Source organism: Callithrix jacchus, chromosome 15, assembly GCF_049354715.1.
Source record: "Callithrix jacchus isolate 240 chromosome 15, calJac240_pri, whole genome shotgun sequence".
Taxonomy (NCBI): domain Eukaryota; kingdom Metazoa; phylum Chordata; class Mammalia; order Primates; family Cebidae; genus Callithrix; species Callithrix jacchus.
This window is the reverse complement of record NC_133516.1, coordinates 77,975,821-77,999,925: the sequence shown is the minus strand read 5'-3', so window position 1 is coordinate 77,999,925 and position 24,105 is coordinate 77,975,821. Positions and strand designations below refer to the sequence as shown.

General features: G+C 43.4%; 1 protein-coding gene across 9 annotated transcripts in view; it reads right to left on the bottom strand.

The window, feature by feature from the left end:
• HEG1 (heart development protein with EGF like domains 1) overlaps positions 1-24,105 on the bottom strand; it is a 99,321-nt gene that overhangs the window by 56,314 nt on the left and 18,902 nt on the right. For 6 of the 9 annotated variants that reach the window (XM_035273977.3, XM_035273979.3, XM_008982305.6 and 3 more), the window contains exons 2-6: positions 16,392-16,685; positions 14,416-14,718; positions 8,120-8,458; positions 6,294-6,629; positions 1,345-1,638 (exon numbers count right to left, since the gene is read on the bottom strand). In XM_035273977.3, coding sequence (XP_035129868.3) covers positions 1,345-1,638; positions 6,294-6,629; positions 8,120-8,458; positions 14,416-14,718; positions 16,392-16,685 — 1,566 coding nt within the window. The remainder of the gene's footprint in view (positions 1-1,344; positions 1,639-6,293; positions 6,630-8,119; positions 8,459-14,415; positions 14,719-16,391; positions 16,686-24,105) is intronic. The other 3 variants (XM_035273980.3, XM_078351902.1, XM_078351903.1) reach the window with 2 other exon arrangements.

The window sequence follows — 24,105 nt, the reverse complement described above, 5'->3', positions numbered from 1 at the left end:
CTGAATGCAACATAAACAAAATCCCAACATCTGGGAGAACAAGACCAGGGAATACTATGAGCAGAGTTTCTAAGCTCTGTAGGAATCATTTATTAATACAAAATACTTTCATATGCATCTGTACAGAATCGAGTCCCCCCAACCAGATCTCCTGCCACTAGGACCTGAAACCATGGAGTCATCTCTGATGGCTTCATCCTGTACCTTCAGGCCATCAACAAGTCCTACCAATCCCTTCCTCTTCATCCCTATGGCTACCAGGCCACATTATAGCATGTGGTATCTGGATTTCTCTGTCTGCCTGGGTGGTCCCTTCCAGGTTCCCTCCATCCTCCCACTCCCACGCTAGACATCCTGTACCTGCCTGCCAGGGGATCCTCCCCAAATTCACTTTAGTTATATCACTCACTTGCTCAAAACCCTCACTGACTCTTCCTACCACACCAAATCTAAACTGCCAGGTTTCCAAAGTCCAATGTGATTGTCCCTAACCCTGTCCACACAATGGTCCTACCTGCTCCTCCTCGCCTCTGTGGGCAACTGACACCCTCCCCAAGGGAGGCTGCTGGCCTTGCCACCCTACAGGGAGGCCACGCCTGTCTTTCTCTCCTCTGTACTTCACTCCCGTTGTCCAGGCATTCCACACCTCAGCACCCCCGCCGCCTCGCTCAGATACACAGGCAGAAACTCAATCCCAGTTCTGAAACCTGTTAACTGTTTGACCTACACTTGTTGGGTCAACTCACTTCTCTGAGCTTCAGTTTCCAAATGCCTAAAAGGAGAATAACATGACATCATGGGCTTGCTGGAAAGACTGACGAAACAGACAGTGGTATGTAGGAGGTCCCTAATTACTGCTAGTTTTCTTAGTCTTCTCTCCCTCAATCAAATCTTACCCACTGAGCCCCAACACCTTCTTGACATTCTTTGCTAAAAAATAGCAAACCACCAGGTGGTGCAAACCAGAGCAAGAACAACCATTCGGGTCACATCAACACAAACCAAACCCAAGCCTGCCCCAGCTATGCATCCCACAAAACCTACTGCCTCTGAGACCCTCAGGTGTGGCAGGCTCCCTGGAGAAGGAAGGAAGTTTGGATTCCACTGGCCGTGGATCACAGATGCCACAGGACCAGCAAGGCCGCTCAGCGAATCTGCACCCTTGTCTGGTCTGTAGGAACAAGCATCATACAAATGAGGTCTAAGCCACAGATCTGACCCACCTCAGCCTAGGAACCGTGGAAGGGCACAGTGGCTCAGAATGGGGGTTGTGGGAAATGGCAGAAACTGTTCTCCATGACAGGACATGCATGCATGAAATGCACATCATCAGCACAAGCTCACCTAAGGCACCGCTCTGGGAAGTCAGAGCTGTTGCTATCTCCAGTGAGTACCCAACAGGCGAAATAGTGAAGTTTGTTCTACTTGAAGAGCTGTTCCTTCCTCTAGCATCTGCTGTTTCAGTGAACAGAGTGAGGTTTTCTGGAGCATCCGAAGTGGCGTGGCTCTTCCCGGAGGTCTGACCCATCACATCCTCTTTGGAGGCCACTGCTGAAATGTCCTCTTGATTATGAAACAAGGTGATGTTTTCTACGTGGGGCTCAGTGTTACTTTCTGCCCAGTGGTTCCACGCAGCATCTGAAAGAAGAAGAGGATGCATCGGTGAGAACTTGCTGGCTTCTGAAAAGAAAAGTAAACCTTCAGAAAAGGCACCGGGAGATACATCAGTGGAGAGTAGATTCAAGCAAAAGAATTTCGCCTTTCTTTTTTTCCCATATTCACTATGCTTACAATCCAGAGCAAGGAATTATGAAGCAACAATACAATATAGCATTAAATTTCATTGTGTGTAGAATAAATGAGGAAAATATAATGATAGAAAGAGATCAACATGGGGCTCATGGAAGAACAACTGGGCCTCTGGCACCTGGGTAGGGTCAGAGAGGGGAGTGGAGGAGAAAGATCGGGTGTAAGCAGAAGGCAAGAAGCATCTCCTATTCCCCAAAGTTGCTAACTGTGCCTCTTGGAGTGGTAAGACGGTATTATAAAAGCTGGCAGCCCTTGACCTTGACACCTACTCTTGCAGGTGGGAGGTGTGATGCACAATTCTGATAAACCATGAAGGGTCCAGCAATATTACCAAAACTTGTGTAATATAAATGGGTTTGAGGCAGTAATTCCATCTTTGAATTTATCTGAAGAAGATACTCAAGAATGTGGAAAAAGATTTAGCCACACAGAGGTTCAATACAGCATTGTTTACAATAGCAAAAGAAAGAAATAGAAACAGGAAAAGAAAGAACAAACCTAAACATCCTCCAGTAGGTTGTCACTGAAATCAGCTATAGTAGACAGTATCCACAAGAAAAAAAACCACATGGTCATTGAATTCATGCTATGAAATAAAGATATTCTTCAGGGATTATCAAATTAAAACAGCATGCTTCAAATGTACATTTAATAATCTCATTCTGTGAAAAATAATAATAACAACAAATATGTACGTGCTAAACACTGAGGTAGGTAGCAGACGTAAGTGCCTGATGTCTGTTCATTTAAGCATTACACAAAGTTGAAGATAGGTCCTCTTATTCTCCCCATTTTACATAGGAAACAAAGGAGGCACAGAGGGTCAGGGAGGTCACGCATCTTGCCCAAGTGGCACAGTCGAAAAGCAGGAGGGTACATGATTATGCTACAAATAAAGGGTCTTAGAACTAATCTTAGATTGTTAGATTATGAGATAAGCCCTTCTTTTCAGAAATGATGAAAATAAGGTCCAGTTCTCCTTGGCCTAAATCCTTCCTAATCTGGCTGTACAAAACAAAACAAAACAAAACAAAAACCAGAATCCTTTTCTGGTTCTTATTCCCATTCCCAGCCCAGACTAGCCATTGGTACCCCATGGCCATGCTTTGATGGAAAACAGTGTAAAACTGAGTGTTGGCTAAATTCATTTCAGGATAGGTTTGAATCGACAGACAGGATGAGCATGGGCCATGAGCATCACTGAGAAAGCCAAAAGCCAGAGACAGATGCGACTCAAGCCAGGCTGAAGGGCTCCAGACCTGTGGAGAGCCAACCAGGAGAGGCTCAAGAGCAGGATCTATCTGCACACAATTTCTCTGGGAAAAGAGAAAAAGGCCTTGGATGGGGAGATCCTTAACTCTCTGTTAGATGAAATTTAGGCCGATGACCACCTCAGGGTTACAGGCTTAACAACGTGGAGAGAGAGTCACAGCATGAACTAGAGGGGCTGAATCTGAATGCAGAAAAGGGAGTGGGCCAGAACTCTGAAAGGGTGGAGTGCAGAGCCCATCAGCTTGAGTGATTCTGAGGGAATCAGATAAAGCATTGTGTTAACCCACAGTGAGATGGTTTCAGGAATGTGGCTACTTCTTATCTAGCTCTTTATAACTGAACTCCAAGATCTGATCACACTGAAATCACATTTTTCTCGTGAACCAACTGAGCATTAATTGCAGAGAAGAGGGGTACTAAAGAGATGTAAAAGGGAAAGGCTATGAAACCCAAGATCCTGGTTTGAGAAGGCAAAAGTCCTGAGCTCCACAGTAGCGAGGGTGAAAAATGATTCCTTTTGCTTAGGAGATAGAGAAAGTGTTTTCTAGGCACAGACACAGAAGAGCATAAATATCCCCCACTCGTATGTGTGGTATTCTTTCATGATAAGCATATGCTTTTCCATATCACATGAGTATTAGTAAATGCTAATCTTCCCCATCCATTAGGATTCTCATATGGGGGAAATGGAGCTATTATTAGTGGTGGAGATGTACAAATTTAAACCTCTTCAAAGCATACGTGATAAGCGAATACATTTTTCCTTTAGTCAGAATATACTTAACACTGATAAGAGACTGCTGAGAACTGTTTTCAAAAATTATCCCAAAGCATTATTAAAAAGAAACATCAAAAGAAAAATTTTCTCAAATTGACAAATTGAACATCTTCAAATTCAAAACCTTTTGTGCTACAAATGATACCATCAAGAAAGAGAAAAGACAACCCACAGAATAGAAGAAATGTCCACAGATTATATATTTGATAAAAGAATGTATCCAGAATATACAAATAACTCTTTTTTTTTTTTGAGACAGTCTCTCTCTGTCACCCAAGCTGGAGTGCAGTGGCACAATCTTAGCTCACTGCAGCCTCTGCCTCCTCAGGTTTCAAGTGATTCTCCTGACTCAGGCTCCCGAGTAGCTGGGATTACAGGCATGTGCCACTGTGCCCAGCTAATTTTTATAATTTTATTATAGACGCCTATAATAATATTGGCAAGGCTGGTCTAGAACTCCTGACCTCAAGTGATTCGCCCATTTCAGCCTCCCAAAGTGCTGAGATTACAGGCGTGAGCCACCAAGCCTGGCCATAAAGAACTCTTACAATTTAATAATAAAAAATCAAATAACAGAATTTTAATAAAATACTCAAAAGATCTGAATAGACATATTCAGAGAAGACATACAAGTGGCCAATAAGCACATGAAAAGGCACTCAGCATTATCAGTCAACTGGGAAATACAAGTCAAAACCACAATGAGATGCCTTCACACGCACTCAGATGAGTATAATCAGAAAAGACGGATAATTACAAGCGTCAGTGGAGATGTAGCAACATTAGAACACTTGTACACTGCTGATGGGAATATAGAATGATGCAGCCACTTTGGAAAAGGGTTCGGCAGTTCCTCAAAGGCTAAAAATAGAGCTGCCATATAACCCGGCCATTCCTAAATATTGAAAATTTACGACCACATACACACTTGTGAATGTTCACCACATTATTACTCATAATAGACAAAAGTAGGGAACAACCCAAACACCATCAGTAGATGACAGGATACACAAAGTGCGGTATATCCCTGCGATGGCATATATATATATATTTTGAGATGGAGTCTTGCACTGCAGTCTGCTCTGTCGCCAGGCTGCAGTGCAGTGGCACAATCTCAGCTCTCTGCAACCTCTGTCTCCCAGGTTCAAGTGATTCCCCTGCCTCAGCCTCCCAAGTAGCTGGGACTACAGGCGCCACCATGCCCAGGTAATTTTTTTTTTTTTATATTTTAGTAGAAACGAAGTTTCACCATGTTGGCCAGGATGGTCTCGATCTCCTGACCTCGTGATCTGCCCGCCTTGGCCTCCCAATAGCTGGAATTACAGCTTGAGCCACCGCGCCTGGCCTGCTATGGCATATTATTAAGCTGTGAATGGAATGAAGTTGTGATACAACATGGATAAACCTTGAAAACATGACACTAAGGGAAAGACACAGAAGACCACATATTGTATGGTTTCATTTATGGGAAATGTCTAGAATGGACACATCTACAGAGACAGAAAGCACAGGAGTGATTGCCAGGGACTGGGAGGACGGAAGAATGGGAGGTGACGGCTGATGAGGTTGGAGTTTTGTTGGGGTGATGGAAATGTTCTGGAATTAGACAGTGGTGATGCTGTACAACTTTGTGACTACACTAAAAATCAATGAATTGTGTACTTAAAATGGGCAAATACTATGGAAGGTGAAATATACCTCAATAAAGTCGTTTTTTAAAAAAGAACTTCTTTTGATGAATGCCCTGACAACTACTCATGAGAAGGTGATATTTTTCACCTTCTAGAAGCTCTGTGACTGAGGCAGGTATGGAGTTACGATTTGGGCTGCAGGAAATGTGAGGAGGTGGACAGAGAAGTCCCCAAGCTGTGTGTGGGAAGAGGAAGTGGCAAGAACAGCTTCTCAGAGATGTACCAGAAAAACCGAGGGATATGTAGATATATAGGTGTATCTGTATCAATCAGCTAGAAGAAGGGCCTGGGGAATAAGGAAGCCGGAGGGGCCTCAGGAGTTATTTCATTCATGGATGATTTGTTTTTCTTTATTTATTTATTTTTCAGACATAGTTTCACTCTTATTGCCTCAGCTGGAGGGCAGTCGCGTGATCTCGGCTCACTCCAACCTCTGCCTCCCAGGTTCAAGCAGTACTTTGGGCTCAGCCTCCTGAGTAGCTGGGATACAGGTGCCCACCACCATGCCTGGCTAATTTTTTGTATTTTTGGTAGAGATGGGATTTCACCATGTTGGTCAGTCTGGTCTCAATCTCCTGACCTCAGCTGATCCACCAGCCTTGGCCTCCCAAAGTGCTGGGATTACAGGCATGAGCCATTGTAACCAGCCCTCATGCATGGTTTTAATATGCCACAGATTTCATAAGCATCATGAGTCCCTCTCTCCTCCATGGGGCACAGTTGCATGAACTGCAAAAACTCACTCGAACGTTTTCCACGTGGTGGTGATGAATTCAAGCTTTCTGAGGAAGATGTAGATGAAGACTCTGAATAACTCCTATCCCCCAATGCTGTGTGATGTCCTCCAGACTGTAGAGTCGAGTCTGAGAACTGGGTCAACACTGAAGCATTCACACCTTCAGGATATGAAGCAGAGCTTGCTGTCACATCTGCAGACGTCTCGCTGTTGGTCAAGGGCCAGCGTGCAGTGCTCTCGCCACCTCTCATGGGTGCGACAGACCTAGACACAGTCTCAGTCTGAGACATGGGACTTCCATTTTGCATCTCAGAGCTGCTGGAAACCCGATGTTCTCCAAAGGCTGTAAGGCATCATGGGAAAAAAGGCCATGACAGAGATATGAAAGACATCCCTTGGCAACTAATAAGTGAAACCTCTCTGAGGAAAGATTCTTTGCCAAGGAACCTGGTGTAATGTTTATTAAATGTGGTATGCACTATCATGTTCTAAATAGTTACTCAAAACTCTTGGGTGGCAATAAGATAGCAATACAAAATATATAACTTGTTGAACAGGGGACCTTAGAAGCAGCATGTGCAAGTAGCAGAGGGACCTATAGGCTTGAGTGTTTCATTCTCTTTCCCATAAGCATTGGAAAGATTGAGTGTGTGGTTATGTACAACAAATACAATGCACATAAATACAGCACACAGGCAGAGGACTTTCCCAAAACAGTTCTCACATGAATAAAGGTTATTCTAATTCCAAAGTATAGCCAAAAAAAAAAAAAAAAACCAACGATAAGGATTAATCCAAACCATGAATTTGGGAATGAATGAATCTGCACAGTCATGTGGAAAGATGATCTGTACACAAAATAACTGAAGCTAGTTTAAAGAGTGGGCCAGGCTGTGCATAGTGGCTTATGCACTTTGGGAAACGCAAGGAGGGAGGACAGCTTCAGCCTCTGAGTTCAAGACCAGCCTGGGCAACATGGAAAGACCCCATCTCTACAGAAAAATAGAAAAATTAGCTGGGTGGAGTGGCAAGCACCTGTAGTCCCAGCTACTCGGGAGGCTGAGGTGGGAGATCACCTGAGCCTGGGGAGGTGGAGGCTGCAGTGAGCCGTGATCACACCACAGCACTCTAGCCTGGATGACAGAGACAGACCTTGTCTCCAAGACAAAATAAAAATAAAACATAAAGAGCAGGCCAGCCCTTAGCTTGAAGACAATGATGCAGAGTGAAGAGAAGAGGGAACCAAGAACCCAGAGGCTAAGGTCTCAACCCTACTGACTGAGCTAAATGGCCAGGCACCCATTACTTAAACCCCCAGAGCCATAGTTTTCTCATCTATAAGAAAGCAGGAAGAATGACACCTGTCTGACTAACTTCACAGTGTTCTCATAAGAGTCAACATCAAAATGCAATAGTGCCATTAAAGAGCATACTTTTCGGCTGGGCGCAGTGGTTCAAGCCTGTAATCCCAGCACTTTGGGAGGCCGAGGCGGGTGGATCACGAGGTCAAGAGATCGAGACCATCCTGGTCAACATGGTGAAACCCCGTCTCTACTAAAAATACAAAAAACTAGCTGGGCGTTGTGGTGCGCGCCTGTAATCCCAGCTACTCGAGAGGCTGAGGCAGGAGAATTGCCTGAACCCAGGAGGCGGAGGTAGCGGTGAGCCGAGATTGCGCCATTGCACTCCAGCCTGGGTAACGAGAGCAAAACTCCGTCTCAAAAAAAAAGCATACTTTTCTCTGGAGATTACAAACGGTGTTGAGGAGATCCCCTAAGAAAATTCAACGATTCACAACATCCCCAATAGATCAAGGAAAGATGCAATACTTACTTGGGGAATCATTCTGCCAACGCAAAGATGTAAGTCCAAATTCACGTTCCGTGGATGGTTCAACGAATTCCCCATCGCCTGGATTCCCAGTTACGCCTCTGTTGCTTCTCGATTCCACTGCAGAGGGTGAAGGATGGACTGAGGCTGAAGTCATGGCAATTCTGGAGTCCTCAGGGAAGCCTTCGGTCTTGTTTATAGGTCCCAGACCAACTGTCAAAGATCGGAGCGTTCTGGGGCCACCATCAGTGAACACGGTGGCAACGTGCATTGTCTTCACTTGACTGACTGAGGGGCTGTGGAGGCCAGTGGACTTGTTAAGCTTTTCCGTACTTCCAGAAGCTACGACAGAAGATATGCTTCAAAATTACTCCGGACTTTAAGAAAATCAGGACTGTATTTGAATACAAATGATGTTTCTTACATTTTGATGGATATACCTACATACCATGGACCTAATATAAGATACAACCATATCTGTACACACACACGTGTGACCAGGACACATGCCTGCACTCTCCCTCACTAGTTCTAATTCTCACAGTGAAGGTGGAGAACAGTGAGGTCCGTCACTAGGCAGAATGAGAAGCTTATACGTTATATGTACTATTTGTTTTTTATAGAGAAAGATGAAATGTTTGCTGAATTCTACATTACAGCTTAAACAGGACTGGCCACTCTGATAAGGTTCTTGTTATTTTGTTTTGTTTTAGCAATGTAAGCCGTTTGTTCAAATGCTATCACTGATTAAAATCTCATACATAAAATGATTAAATGTGGGGCTGCTGCAAGGTGCCCCATATCCCAGGTCACTACTGAGAAGGCCTAGGGTTTTGCTGAACACTGCAGGGATGCTCATGGCCTAGAGCAATCATTCCCAGCAATGTCACCGTCAAGGGTTCTTTATGATTCCCCACCTCACGGCCACCATAAGCCTAATGTCTTGAAAGATTATTGACCAAACTGCATTTATTCAGTAACAGAATTTCTAACCAGCAGGAAATACTTATTATCATCCCACAAATTTAATTCTACCCAAAAGCAAACAGGCTTCATGATCATACTCTGCCTCATTAAGCTTCAGAGACCAGCTCTCAAATCTGCACATACTCCAGTGGGCCCCTTGGAGATCAAGGACTCCAGGAGCAGTTTCTCTAATCCATGGCTGCCATCCATGGGAAACTGTCAAGAACCTCAAGGAGTGAAGCAGACACTACTGGTCAAAAGGAGGAGTCTGCTCTACGGAAGTACGGGTGGCTCCCTCCACAGAGAACTTTCCAAAGGATGCCCTGAGAACTGCCCTCCAGAAAGGTCTATTAAAATCTTCATTCCAAACAGGAATAAACTGCAGGAAAGCTTAGGGAATGGGAAGAAACATGGTAGGTAAGACTAAAGGCACAAAAAAAAGAGTGTGTTTCTTCTTTTTAGGCTAAAAATAATAAAAAGTACCTTACCCCTATATAATAAAAGGCTTTGAGCTGTTAATTATAGCCCAGAAAAGGGAAAAAGGAAGTTGTCATTATAAACACTTCCTTGAAGACCAGTCCTATGTGCAGTTCTGACCAAAACCACAAATAAAGTTTAAATATCACTACAGTGAGAGAGAGACAGAGAGAGAGACAGACAGACAGAGAGAGGGCAAGCAAGCATGGGAAACAAAAATGTTCCTCTCAGTCTTGTGCAAAACCATAAAACCAGCTATACCTAGAACACAGCCAGCAGCTCTGCTCACCCGACCTTAATGAACACAAAATGAAGACGCAGGCAATCTATAAAACCAGTAACTGAAACAAGAAACAGAGAGACCTCGACACAAAAAGAAAGTCCCAGACCACCAAAACCCAGCTCTACTTCAAAACATAAACCAAACCAAACAAACAAAGAACACTTCAGTATATAAGAAAGGAAAGTATAATAGACATGCCCCAAATCCTCACTCGGCCACGTGGCTTCTCAGCCCTAACTTCGTTAGAGTCATCATTTACAGCCACCAAATTACAGCCTCATCAGCTTGCTGGAGGTTCTTTCAAAACACTTTTATTCCCAGGAAACTGCATTAATTTTATCCATACAACATTCCCATCAAAACCCAGTGGTGGGCCGGGAGCAGTGGCTCATGCCTGTAATCCCAAGAATTTGAGAGGCCAAGGCAGGCAGATCACCTGAGGTCAGGAGTTTGAGACCAGCCTAGCCAACATGGTAAAATCCCATCTCTACTAAAAATATAAAAATTAGCTGTGGTGGTGGTGGGCACCTGTAATCCCAGCTACTTGGGAGTTTGAGGCAGGAGAATGGCTTGAACCCGGGAAGCAGAGGTTTCCATGAGCTGAGATTGTGTCACTGCACCCCAGCCTGAGCAACAGAGACTTTGTCTCAAAAAACAAAACCCAGTGGTGATACTGAATTCAGCCTGAGTAAACCAGGCCTGTCCACCTCTAGTAGATTTAGCAAATCAATGGCCACAGAATTATAATTTCAAAAGTCACAAATGCTGAAAGTCATGAAAGGAAAATAGCTGTTTTTCCCTGATCCTGAGAGTGCTGCATAACATCGCTTCATCTCATTATCTCATCATGATTAAAAACTACCATTTACTGACCAATTACAACTTCTATATGAACCTCATTTAACTCTCATGGTACAGCTATAAAATTTGAGAGTTGGTGACTCTTCGTAAAAACAGGAAATGTTTGGTCAAACTAATCTATAAACACCACTTATATTACTAAATGAGCACCTGCTAAATAAATCTAGGGGGAAATGTACCACGTTTCTAATCAACAGGCTCCATTCTTGGTTATTTAATAATCGCCCTTCTCGATCATTTCTACCCCTAAAGCAGCCATTCAAACATGAGAAGACCATCTATCTGGGAGCAGAAATAAGCCAAATTCCTCATCTTTATAATGGGAGGTTGCAAGAATGCCTTTCGTCTGCTAAAAATACATGGGTCTCTCTCCAATCACAGCTCGAAACACTGGAACTTCAGGCACACAACAAAATGTTCAACCTTGACCTGACTGCTATCCAGAAACTGCCAAAAGTACAGCAGAAATTTGGGAAAGATACATCTACAATCCTCTGAGTTATTTATGCTCTCTTTCTTGACAAAGTGAAATCACCACAGAGCAATTTACCTGGACCACAGTAGTTTAGCTACCCACAAAAAATACCTTCCTAAGTTGAGATTCATTATTATACTCTCAGCTCCTATTGAGAATCTATAAAAAAAAAAAAATCACCTTTTAAAGAACATTAGCACAATTTCCACAAAACAGCAATTGAAGGCATTTTCCGTTATGATCCTCAACATTTCTTAAATAAACAGTCCTCTAAAAATGTACTGCCCCAAACACTTATGCCTATGGATGAAATTGTATGCTTACTTTATCTAACAACAATCGCATGCCCCACCCAGTTTCCCTTTGTGCCCTGGTTTCCAGGAAGCTCAGCACTAAATTTAGTGCTCAATCGTAGCCACTCTCACACAATTCAACATACACATATCTCTTTCAACCTTCAAAAGGGAGCTTTTTTCCCATTCGTTGCTTTGCTTTTCCCTCTGATGATCAAATAGTACAATGGTCATTATAAGAAAATATGGAATATATAGAAAAATATAAAGCAGCAAAGATGTAAAGCAGCAGGAAAAACAATTTCCAGTGGTTTCTGATCTATTTAAAAATCTGAATCCATTGTCCAGGCCGATACTTGCTTTAATACTGTAAGGCATAAGGTTTGGTTTTGGAAGCAGGTAACTCCTGGTTACCCCAGCCTCGGAAGAGGTTGCGTCACATGCCTGTTTCTGTGCAGCCGAGTGAAGAGTGAAATGAGGCACAAAATACAAAGGCCGAATACACATGGAATCACAGATGCTGAAACTAGAAAGAATCTTTCAGATCATCTGCTCAAATTCCTTCGTGTTCCAAATAAGAAGCCCGCTCCTCCCTGGACCAGGCTCCTGGCTGTCCTTGTGTTCACCTAGTGAGGCGCATCACTCATTGGACTGGTGTAAGTGCCAGGCTTTTCACAGGATCACATTTCCTAGTGGGTGGAGTGGCCAAATGTTCACAAGCCCCGCTGCACTCCCCCTTTGCTTTTGTTTTTTCAGAGCTGGCCGGCCAGGCTGAGTCGACTCCAGGTCTGCCTGGCAGGTCCCGTTGGCTTGCTCTCAGCACTCTTACCTGAGTGCCTAGAGCTCCTGCATCGCATAGTCAGAAAGGGATAGTAACGTCTCAACATTTAGATTCAAGGGGAAGTCTCTGGTTGGTGGGTTAGCAGGTGCCAGCCCAGCTTTAAAAATAAAGCAGAACTTTGTTCCCCATATAATTTCAGGTCCTTGTACATGTACCCTCTGCATCCCCACAGGGAGGAGAGGAGGTTTGCAGGATGGATTCAGTCGTACTTGGATGTCTGCTGATAACCCCATTTAATAGCACCCAGAGCCCTCTCTAGTATCTAAAAGGGTGGCGGGACTCTACCTCAAACTGAACACATGGTTCACTAAAAAAAAAAAAAAGTGCTCAGTAAAAGACTCAAGAGATATGAAAGATATGATAGAACTCACCAGCAGTTAAAAGTATAAGCTTCTAAAAGGACGAATAGTAAAAGAATTTCAGGGACAATTATATTTTTAGTGTTGAAAAATACAGGTGAAAAAAAATATATAGGTGAAAAATAGAGTCATAGTCAAGTCCAGTAAAGTTGGAAACATAGGCTTATTTTTCAAATATACCACCGAAGTAGGTTGAATTTAAATTATAAATATTAAATGATCCTGACCAAAATCAAACCATAGCTTCCTAGAAATGCTTCCTTTCTACCATTTAGTAAAGTTGCAAATCACTGAACCACAGAACTCTGAGGCTGGAAGAATTGCAGCTTTTGTCCAATTGAACTAATGTTTATGAATAATCTCAAAAAGCAATCTTCTAAAAACATGAATCATAAATTATATCCAAATCCACTCAACAGGAAATTGTGTACAGAGAATGTGGAAGGGGAATTGGCTGCTTTAAACAGGCGCTCCAGAAGGGACCTCTGGGTTTAGTTTTTGCTTTGATGACATAAACTCAAACTCCGAATCTTGCAAAGTACTTCTAAAAACCTCTGACCTATAAAAATTTTGCAACGGCAATTTCTGAAGCAACCTAACCTCTATTTTCCAAGAACACTTCCAACCCTCTCTGTCCTGCTCCCTCTGGTACGAGGATGAAAACACAAGCACCACACACAAACTTAAATAAAATCTCAGAGAAGAAAAAAGGTGGTCAGAGTTTCCAACATTCTCTTTGGCCCATGACAGGATGTGCCCTATGAGGGTATTTCGGTACATGTTAATCACTATGTCCTATCAGCTGTACCTTGTTCTGGGGTGAGGGGGAATGTGAAAGAAGTAACACACAGCCTGTGCCCTCAAGAGGATTACAGTTTCTCTGGGCAGAGAGGCATTAGATGACCTGCTATGAACAGCTGTACAGTACAGAGGACCAGGTGGTTGAAGAAAGGCTCTGCAATCCCTGAGCTGAGACTTAACTGATGAGTAGTAACTGGAACAGCAGAGAGAAAGGAGAGCACTTCACAGCTGTAGTTACTAATATCACGCCTTGCAAACTCCTATGTTATGTTTGTTAATTTTTTTCAAAATGGTGCCTAGAAAAAAATGTACACTCATGTTTTCTTTCCCATTGAAGGAAACATTTTTGCAATAATGAAGAAATAAAAATCTAACTCCCAATCAAATGGTACAACGCTCACCATTTCATGCACCCCAAGTCATGTTTCAGAATAGACACCAATAGTCAGGTGCAGTGGCTCCTGCCTTTAATCCCAACACTTTGGGAGGCCGAGCAGGCAGATCACCTGAGATCAGGAGTTCGAGACCAGCCTGGCCAAACATGCTGAAATCCCATTTCTACTAAAAATACAAAAATTAGCCAGGTATGGTGATGGCCACCTGTAATCCCAGCCACTTAGGAGGTTAAGGCAGGAGAATTACTTGAACCTGGGAGACAGAGGTTGCAGTGAGCTGAGATTGCATCACTGCACTCGATCCTTGGTGATAAAAACAAAACAAAAAAACTCAAAAACCTGTGTTAAACGTGAGCTTCAATACTTACATGAACTGGGTAGGCTGTACCTACTTCCGCCCCAAGTATCTGGTACAGAGGAATGGCATCTTGGCTTGATATGTTTTCCCCTTACCCTCTATTAGGGGTATGTAACTAGCTGGCTATGCACATTGATTTATCTCTACTTTGAGTGATTTCTGAGTGTTAAGCTGGGGACGTGGCACTCACATGAGGAATGATCTGAGAGAGGAGAGGAAGCCAGTGTCCTGGAGAAATGCAGCCAGGAGAGATCTGGTCCTGAGGAATTTCTCTTCTGAGGAGGCATGGTCAGTTCTCCCACCTCCAAAGCAGGAAGAGAGGACGGGCTCGAAGCTGAAGTAGTGGCCTCTTGGCTGTGCACAGTCACTTCTTCTGACAGCCCCATCACCCTCTCTGTTCCCATCTCTGAGGTTGTTCTACTCTTTTCTTGCAAAGGGGCAATTCTTTCATCGAACTCAGAACTGCTAGATGGCAGGTGAAGACTTTCCGAGGCTGAAAACAGACAGCAACAATTAGAATTCCACCAGCACACTTCAAATGTCTTAATATGCTTTGAGGGGGCTCAGTTCTCACAACTATAAAATATATAGAGACGTGAGAAGAAATTAGAAGAATAATTCATTCCATGAAAAATAAACTCTGAAAAAGACCACAAATCAAGGCAGAGACTGTTTGTAGATCTCACAAAGGTTCTGTGTATTGTGGTAAAATTCTCAGAAAAGGGGCACACTGGAGGTAAGTATCACACAATATGGAATCAGAGATCAGGGTGTGATCAGGACCCAGCACCCACGTCCACCAAATGGGTCCCAGAATTTACCTGAATGCAACATAAACAAAATTCCCAACATCTGGGAGAACAAGACCAGGGAATACTATGAGCAGAGTTTCTAGGCTCTGTAGGAATCATTTATTAATACAAAATACTTTCATATGCATCTGTACAGAATCGAGTCCCCCCAACCAGATCTCCTGCCACTAGGACTTGAAACCATGGAGTCATCTCTGACGGCTTCATCCTTTACGTTCAGGCCATCAACAAATCCTACCAATCCCTTCCTCTTCATCCCTATGGCTACCAGGCCACATTATAGCATGTGGTATCTGGATTTCTCTGTCTGCCTGGGTGGTCCCTTCCAGGTTCCCTCCATCCTCCCACTCCCACACTAGACATCCTGTACCTGCCTGCCAGGGGATCCTCCCCAAATTCACTTTAGTTATATCACTCACTTGCTCAAAACCCTCACTGACTCTTCCTACCACACCAAATCTAAACTGCCAGGTTTCCAAAGTCCAATGTGATTGTCCCTAACCCTGTCCACACAATGGTCCTACCTGCTCCTCCTCGCCTCTGTGGGCAACTGACACCCTCCCCAAGGGAGGCTGCTGGCCTTGCCACCCTACAGGGAGGCCACGCCTGTCTTTCTCTCCTCTGTACTTCACTCCCGTTGTCCAGGCATTCCACACCTCAGCAACCCCGCCGCCTCGCTCAGATACACAGGCAGAAACTCAATCCCAGTTCTGAAACCTGTTAACTGTTTGACCTACACTTGTTGGGTCAACTCATTTCTCTGAGCTTCAGTTTCCAAATGCCTAAAAGGAGAATAACATGACATCATGGGCTTGCTGGAAAGACTGACGAAACAGACAGTGGTATGTAGGAGGTCCCTAATTACTGCTAGTTTTCTTAGTCTTCTCTCCCTCAATCAAATCTTACCCACTGAGCCCCAACACCTTCTTGACATTCTTTGCTAAAAAATAGCAAACCACCAGGTGGTGCAAACCAGAGCAAGAACAACCATTCGGGTCACATCAACACAAACCAAACCCAAGCCTGCCCCAGCTATGCATCCCACAAAACCTACTGCCTCTGAGACCCTCAGGTGTGGCAGGCTCCCTGGAGAAGGAAGGAAGTTTGGATTCCACTGGCCGTGGATCACAGATGCCACAGGACCAGCAAGGCCGCTCAGCGAATCTGCACCCTTGTCTGGTCTGTAGGAACAAGCATCATACAAATGAGGTCTAAGCCACAGATCTGACCCACCTCAGCCTAGGAACCGTGGAAGGGCACAGTGGCTCAGAATGGGGGTTGTGGGAAATGGCAGAAACCGTTCTCCAGGACAGGACATGCATGCATGAAATGCACATCATCAGCACAAGCTCACCTAAGGCACCGCTCTGGGAAGTCAGAGCTGTTGCTATCTCCAGCGAGTACCCAACAGGCGAAATAGTGAAGTTTGTTCTACTTGAAGAGCTGTTCCTTCCTCTAGCATCTGCTGTTTCAGTGAACAGAGTGAGGTTTTCTGGAGCATCCGAAGTGGCGTGGCTCTTCCCGGAGGTCTGACCCATCACATCCTCTTTGGAGGCCACTGCTGAAATGTCCTCTTGATTATGAAACAAGGTGATGTTTTCTACGTGGGGCTCAGTGTTACTTTCTGCCCAGTGGTTCCACGCAGCATCTGAAAGAAGAAGAGGATGCATCGGTGAGAACTTGCTGGCTTCTGAAAAGAAAAGTAAACCTTCAGAAAAGGCACCGGGAGATACATCAGTGGAGAGTAGATTCAAGCAAAAGAATTTCACCTTTCTTTTTTTCCCATATTCACTATGCTTACAATCCAGAGCAAGGAATTATGAAGCAACAATACAATATAGCATTAAATTTCATTGTGTGTAGAATAAATGAGGAAAATATAATGATAGAAAGAGATCAACATGGGGCTCATGGAAGAACAACTGGGCCTCTGGCACCTGGGTAGGGTCAGAGAGGGGAGTGGAGGAGAAAGATCGGGTGTAAGCAGAAGGCAAGAAGCATCTCCTATTCCCCAAAGTTGTTAACTGTGCCTCTTGGAGTGGTAAGACGGTATTATAAAAGCTGGCAGCCCTTGACCTTGACACCTACTCTTGCAGGTGGGAGGTGTGATGCACAATTCTGATAAACCATGAAGGGTCCGGCAATATTACCAAAACTTGTGTAATATAAATGGGTTTGAGGCAGTAATTCCATCTTTGAATTTATCTGAAGAAGATACTCAAGAATGTGGTAAAAGATTTAGCAGCACAGAGGTTCAATACAGCATTGTTTACAATAGCAAAAGAAAGAAACAGAAACAGGAAAAGAAAGAACAAACTTAAAATTCCTCTAGTAGGTTGTCAATTAAATCAGTTACAGCAGATAGTAACTGCAGGAAAGAACACTATGTAGTCATTGAATTCGTGCCATAAAATAAAGAATTCTTCAGAAATTGTTGAACTAAAACAGCATGCTTCAAATAGAGTTTACATTTAATGATCTCATTTTGTGAAAAATAATAATAACAACAAATACGTGTGTGCTAAACACTGAGGCAGGTAGCAGACATAGGTGCCTGATTCATATTCATTCAAGCAAAGTTGAAGATACATCCTCATTCTCCCCATTTCACACAGGAAGCAAAGGAGGCACAGAGGGTGGGGGAGGTCATGCATCTTGCCCAAGTCGCGCAGTCTAAAAGCAGGAGGGCCAAGCAGCCTGCTCCATACCCAGGCACCTCACGAGCCAGCTGTGCTCAGCTGGAAGGGGAAAATGGTGGAGAGGAGTATGATTTTCAGCTCAGGAGTGCTGAGGAAATAATGCTCTTGAGTATGGACTGTTATTTGAAGTTTGTATATTAGAAATGGATTTATTTCAGCCAGAAAACATATTTAAATGATAATTAACTTCCATAACATCCAAGATGGTGGCAAAGAGGGTATCAGTTAAAAACGTTCTGAGGATGAAGTTAAGGTCGGGGTTAAATTGGGCAAGAGGAAGTCATGTGTAGTATCAGATGCCATTTGTCAAGGCAGGAGGTTCAAGCTCAGAGCACATGGTGGGATCCCCAAGTCCAGTCTAAGAAAGCTGCCTTGTTAATCTGGAGAAGTCTGCACCCAGCCTGGCCACTACTCAGAAGCCAAAGTTGGGCTACTGCTGGGTGCTGAGTCTCTAAAAAATAGCATCAAAACCAAACAGCATTCTGAGACCACTGACCTTTCCCCGTGCATCCAAACTAATATAGAATCTAATATCAAATACGGGTGCTAGTCACTGAGTGTAATGAGTTTCTAGAGAGCAAGGGTGAGGACAGGACCACTTGAAGTTGTCGCTGACTTTGTGACTCCTTGAAAAAACCGCTTGATTTTCCCCACTTGGATATGGTATTTCTCTTTCTGCTTGGGAATGGCAACTGTGGGCACTGCTGAGAAACCTCTGTAGGGATGAATGCAATCATTTCTATTTATACGAATCAGGCAAAAATGGCAAACCATCAGACAAGTAGAGGCTGCAGGCAGAACCTCAATACCACACACACACACATATACACATATGCACATACACACAAACACACACACACACTCATACACATACACATATACATACACATACGGAACAAGTTATCTTTTAGATCAGTGCTGCCTAAGACATAGTGAATCACAAACACAATCCACATGTGTACACTTTAAATTTTCTAGTAGCTGCATTTTTAAAATTAAAAAAAGGGAAATTAATTTTAATAAATATTTTATTTCACTTGACATATCCAAAATATTATCACTTTGATGTGTAATTGATATAAAAATAGTGAGATATTTTACATCCTTTTTTTTGGTATTAAATGTTTAAAATCCGGTGAATGTTTTAGGAGCCACATCTCAAGAGCTCCATAGCCACATGTGGCTGGTGGCTGCAGCACTGGCCAGCGCAGTTCTAGATGAATGGTTCGGAACATTTCTCCACTCTGATGCACTCCTTCTAGCAGCAGTGGCTCACTTATTTGGGGTGAAGAGGTGATGATGATAAAAAAAACTCCCATAAGACATTTTGATAAACCTTCCTGAGGGAATCACTTCCTCCCCAAATCCCTTATGAGTTACTGTTTTTATGCCTCCTGATCTGTTTCCTGTGGGTGATAATTAACAGAGGCTTCCTGGAAGGCGAGGGAAGTGGCCACGCATCTGGGCTCCTCTGGGGCCCAGTTCCAGACAGGCAAGACACACATGCAGCTCGAAATGGGATGTGGAAGGGCGTGTCCAGGGGCAGCCACAAGGCCCGTAAGTTCAACATGAGATCCTGGGGTTACAGATGGCGGCAGCCCACAGAGCATGCTCCCTTTGTTCTTCTCGGAGCTGCAAAGGCAAGCTGGTCTCCTGGGAGGAGGTAAAAGGCCTGAGGACGCTTTCTCTCTTCTCTTGGTTAACTGTACACAATGAGAAATTATTCTCCAAGGAAGCTTGAGAGAAGTGATTGTGGGGAAGGAAGCAGAAGGGACTCAAAACCCATGCCCCAAAACTGGCCAGCTGTGAACCAAGAGAAGACAATGAACTTGGCTCCATTACAACCTTCAGACAGGGTGAGATTCGGCCATTGGTGAGTACTGCGTAGGGGTCTTTGAGGAGGCAGCTATGTCCCCTTCTTCTCCAGGGAGGAGGAGTGGAGGTCCCAGAGCCCAGTCAGCTTAGAGAACTCCAGTGCGGTCTCCGAGGGGAAAAGAATGGCCACATGCAGACAGGGCAGGACCCACACTGACCCACGCTCTCTTCCTGGAGGGGTGACTACAGATGTAAGAAAGAAAAAATGCACACTCTAAACAAAACTAAAAGAGACAATAGTCCTGCAGTATCCTCAATAACCCTGCCACTGTAAACAACTCCAAATGCTGAATACAATATTTTTTAAAAAAATTTTCTAAAAGCATTGCTGAGCTGGCAAGCAAGTAAAGAATCAAATCTTCTGAGACCAGAAATGAACCATGAGTAGGAATGCAGAGAAATGAACTAATGTTGAAGCTGGCAGCTGCCCTGGAGGCACCTGTTCAATGTTTGTGACCTTGAATTTCCGTTCTGATGGCCGCCAAGAATCAGGAGATGGGAGACAGGATTATCAAGGAGGGAATCCAAGAGAAAACCACTGTATAAAGCTGGGACTTTACACAGCTATGCCTTGGATGTAAGGCAAATAGAAACAAATCTGCCCCACAGAAGGGCACAGCAAGGAAACCTGACCCTTCAATCTTGGTTTCAAGTGAAAGAAAAATAAATCTCACCCGAGAATATATAACCATAAAGGTAGCCCTCGTATGGGTGTGCCGCATGCCACATTACCTCTGTGGTCTAAATTGAAGATGTATTTATGAGTGGTCCTGAATCCTGTGAATATACTAAGAACCACTGAATTGTATGCTTTCTAAGGGTAAACTTTATGGCAGGTAAATCAGGGACCTCCAAACCCCAGACCATGGACTGGTCCGTGGGCTACTAGGAACCAGGCTCCATAGAGGAGGTGAGCAGGGGTGAGCGAGCATTACTGCCTGAGCTCCACCTCCTGCCAGATCAGCAGTGGCATTAGATTCTCAGGACCATGAGCCCTATTCTGAACTGCGCATGTGCGAAGGATCTAGGTTGCATGCTCCGTATGAGAATCTAATGCCTGATATGAACTGAGGTGGAAGAGTTTCATCCCAACCCCCAGCACACCCCACCCTGCCCATCTGTGGAAAAACGTCTTCCATGAAGACATTTTGGTTCCCAGTGCCAAAAAGGTGGTGGACCGCTGATGTAAATTATATCTCCAATACACACACACATCCTTTTAATAATGGGGCGGGGGTGATCCTGATAGATAGTGCCTCCAGGTACCTGTATTGTGTAGACAAAAATACAGATGCTCTCTAAATAAACATACCTTCAAACCAGTTTTCATCATTTACTGATAACATTCTAAGGAATAAGAGACCATAGTAAAAAATCACAAAATACACAAGAAAATGAGGCATCCATACTTCTTTGTCTGGTAACTCTAGTATTTGAAGCCTTTGCTTGTCTAATTTGTTGTCGATTGTTTGACAAGCAAAGACTTTAAGTACCAGAATTACCAGACAAAGAAGTATATAAAACTACATTAGAAAAAATAAAAAAAAGAGAGACTATAAATAATGACTCAAAATATTTGAAATAAAGCTAGATGGAAATTCTAGAAATAAAAAATATAATAATTGAAATTTGAAAACTCAACAGCAGATTAGATACGGCCAAAATGAGAATTAAAAAACAACTCTAATTCACTGGGCATGGCAGCTCACTCCTGTAATTCTAGCACTTTGGGAGACCAAAGCAGGCGGATCACTTGAGCCTGTGAGTTAAAGACAAGCCTGGGTAACATAGTGAGACCTTGTCTCTACAAAAAAAATGAACAAAATTAGCTGAGTGTGGTGGTGCACGCCTGTGGTCCCAGCTACTCGGAGGGCTGAGGTGAGAGGATCACTTGAGCCTGGGAGATGGAGGCTGCAGTGAGCTATGATTGTGCCACTGCACTCCAGCTTGGACAACAGAGTGAGACCATCTCAAAAAAAAAAAAAAAAAAAGAATTAGAAAATAAATTATAACAGAATGCTCAAAATTAGATTAAAAGGCAGAAAATATGAAAAAGAGGTTAAGAGACAAAAAAGAGAAAGTCCAACACACATCTGATTGGAGTTCTAGGAGAAGACAGAGAAAGCAGAAGTGAAAATATTTATTATTTATTTTTATTCTTATTTTTTACTTTTTGACGGAGTCTCGCTCTGTCACCAGGCTGGAGTGCGGTGGCATGAACTCGGCTCACTGCAACCTCCACCTCTGGGGTTCAAGCAATTCTCCTGCCTCAGCCTCCCAAGTAGCTGGGACTACAGGCGCATGCCACCACGCCCAGCTAATTTTTGTATTTTTAGTAAAGACAGGGTTTCACCATGTTGGCCAGGATGGTCTCGATCTCTTGACCTCATGATCTGCCCACGTTGGCCTCCCAAAGTGCTGGGATTACAGGCGTGAGCCACCGTGCCTGGCCTTGAAAATATCTATTTTTTAAAGTTGTTTATTTGAGACAGATAAACTCTGTCACCCAGGCTATAGTACAGTGGCAGGGCTTTGCTCACTGCAGCCTCCACCTCCTGGGTTCAAGCAATTCTCATGTCTCAGCCTCCTGAGTAGCTGGGATTAAAGGCGTGCCACCACGCCTAGCTAATTTTTTTGTATTTTTAGTAGAGATAGGGTTTCAACATCTCAAACTCCTGATCTCAAGTGATCTGCTCACCTCGGCCTCCCAAAGTGTGGGGCTTACAGAAGTGGCAATATTTTAAAAGGTAATGGCTGGAAAATTTCCCAAACTAATGAGAAGTGTAAATCCTCATTCTAAGAGGATTCTTAGGAGACTAAATTAAAAAAGAAACATATACCTTTATCGTGAAACTGCACAAAACTATAGACTAAGACTAGGTCTTAAAAACAGCCAGAGGGAAAAAAAATGACAAATCACCTACAGAAGGTGACAATTACAGCTGATTTCTCAACAGTGACAATGGAAGCCAAAAGTCAGTGGATAAATATTTTCAATGTGCTGAGAGAGAAAACTATAATTGTACATTCAGCAAAGCTGTCTTTCAGAAACATCTTCAGACTATCAAATTAAAAAATTTTCAGTCAAAAATTTTCAACCATTTCTACTAAAGGAAATTATAACAAATTTCTTTCAAGCAGAAGAAAAGCATTAAATCCTTAATGAAAGATATCAGATGCAAGTCAATATAATGAGCAAAGAAAATGACATGCGTGAATAAATCTAAAGAAACATTGAATTTATGAAATAATAATTTCTCATTTGTGAAATTAATAAAACAATATGGAACAAATCCTGGATAACAACAGCATATAAATCTGGTGTGGAATAATTAGAATCATGTTGTGTAGGAGAAGGGTAACTTTGAGTTCTACGAAAAATACATTTACAAATCTCTCTAAGGAATAGGAATAGAGGCCTGGCATGGTGGATCATGTCTGTAATCTCAGCACTTTGGGAAGCTAGGGTGGGAGGATTACTTGAGGCCAGGAGTTTGAAATCAGCCTGGGCCACATAGTGAGATTCTCTCTCTACAAAACAAAAAAAAACAGGCCTGGCTGCACATGCCTGTAGTTGCAGCTACTTGGGAGGCTAGGGTGAGAGGACCGCGTGAGCCCAGGAAGTCAAGGCTGTAGTGAGCTATGACAGTGCCACTGCACTCCAGCCTGGGTAACAGAACAAGACCCTGTATCAAAAAAAAAGAATAGAAAGAGTGTATCCCTTCCAAACTGATAGAGCTTGGAATGATATAAAATCGTCACAGAGAGAAATCAATGAAAACTGCCTAAAACCAAAATTTCAAAAAATCAGTAAACATATGACCCATATGTTGTTGATACAGTTTCCACTGTATATTATGCTTACACTACATTGTCAAATGCAAATATAAATTATAAAACAGCATGTATCATGATTCCATGTTATTAAAAATGTATCTATCTACAACAAACGTGGTTCCTAAGAAAAAGAACAAAAATGGTTGGTATGTTGATAAAAGGATCCCAGGTCTATGGACCCAGAAAAGCCACTTAGGAATCAGCTTTCTAGGGTCCCCATACTGCCTCCTAAAGGGGGGTGAAGTCCGTAGACCTTTAATATAAAGTTGGCTCGTGCAAGTGCCACTAACAAGCTATGCAGGTAAGAGTTCCAGTGACATTTCTGGAACCTGATGTAAGCATGGGAGTGGCTTTTGACGGCATAGCTGAAAGACTGATGAGTTTCCTTGTGCCTGGGCCCTGCCCCTGGATGCCGAACCACTCACAGTAACAGTCATGGCCATAACTGGTGGCACATGACCACCTGTCTAGAGCAGCCAGACACAAGATACACCCTTGGTCAATGCAGCCACCACTGGGCCTTGCTGGCCTCAGAGACCTGCCTTCTGTGGTTACACCCACTTCTCCTTAGTCAGCAGGTACCAGAGTCGCCTGTACTAGTGAGAAACTATTGCCTTCTGTGTCTCTCTTTACCTAGGAGTCTTTCCATTTCTTCCT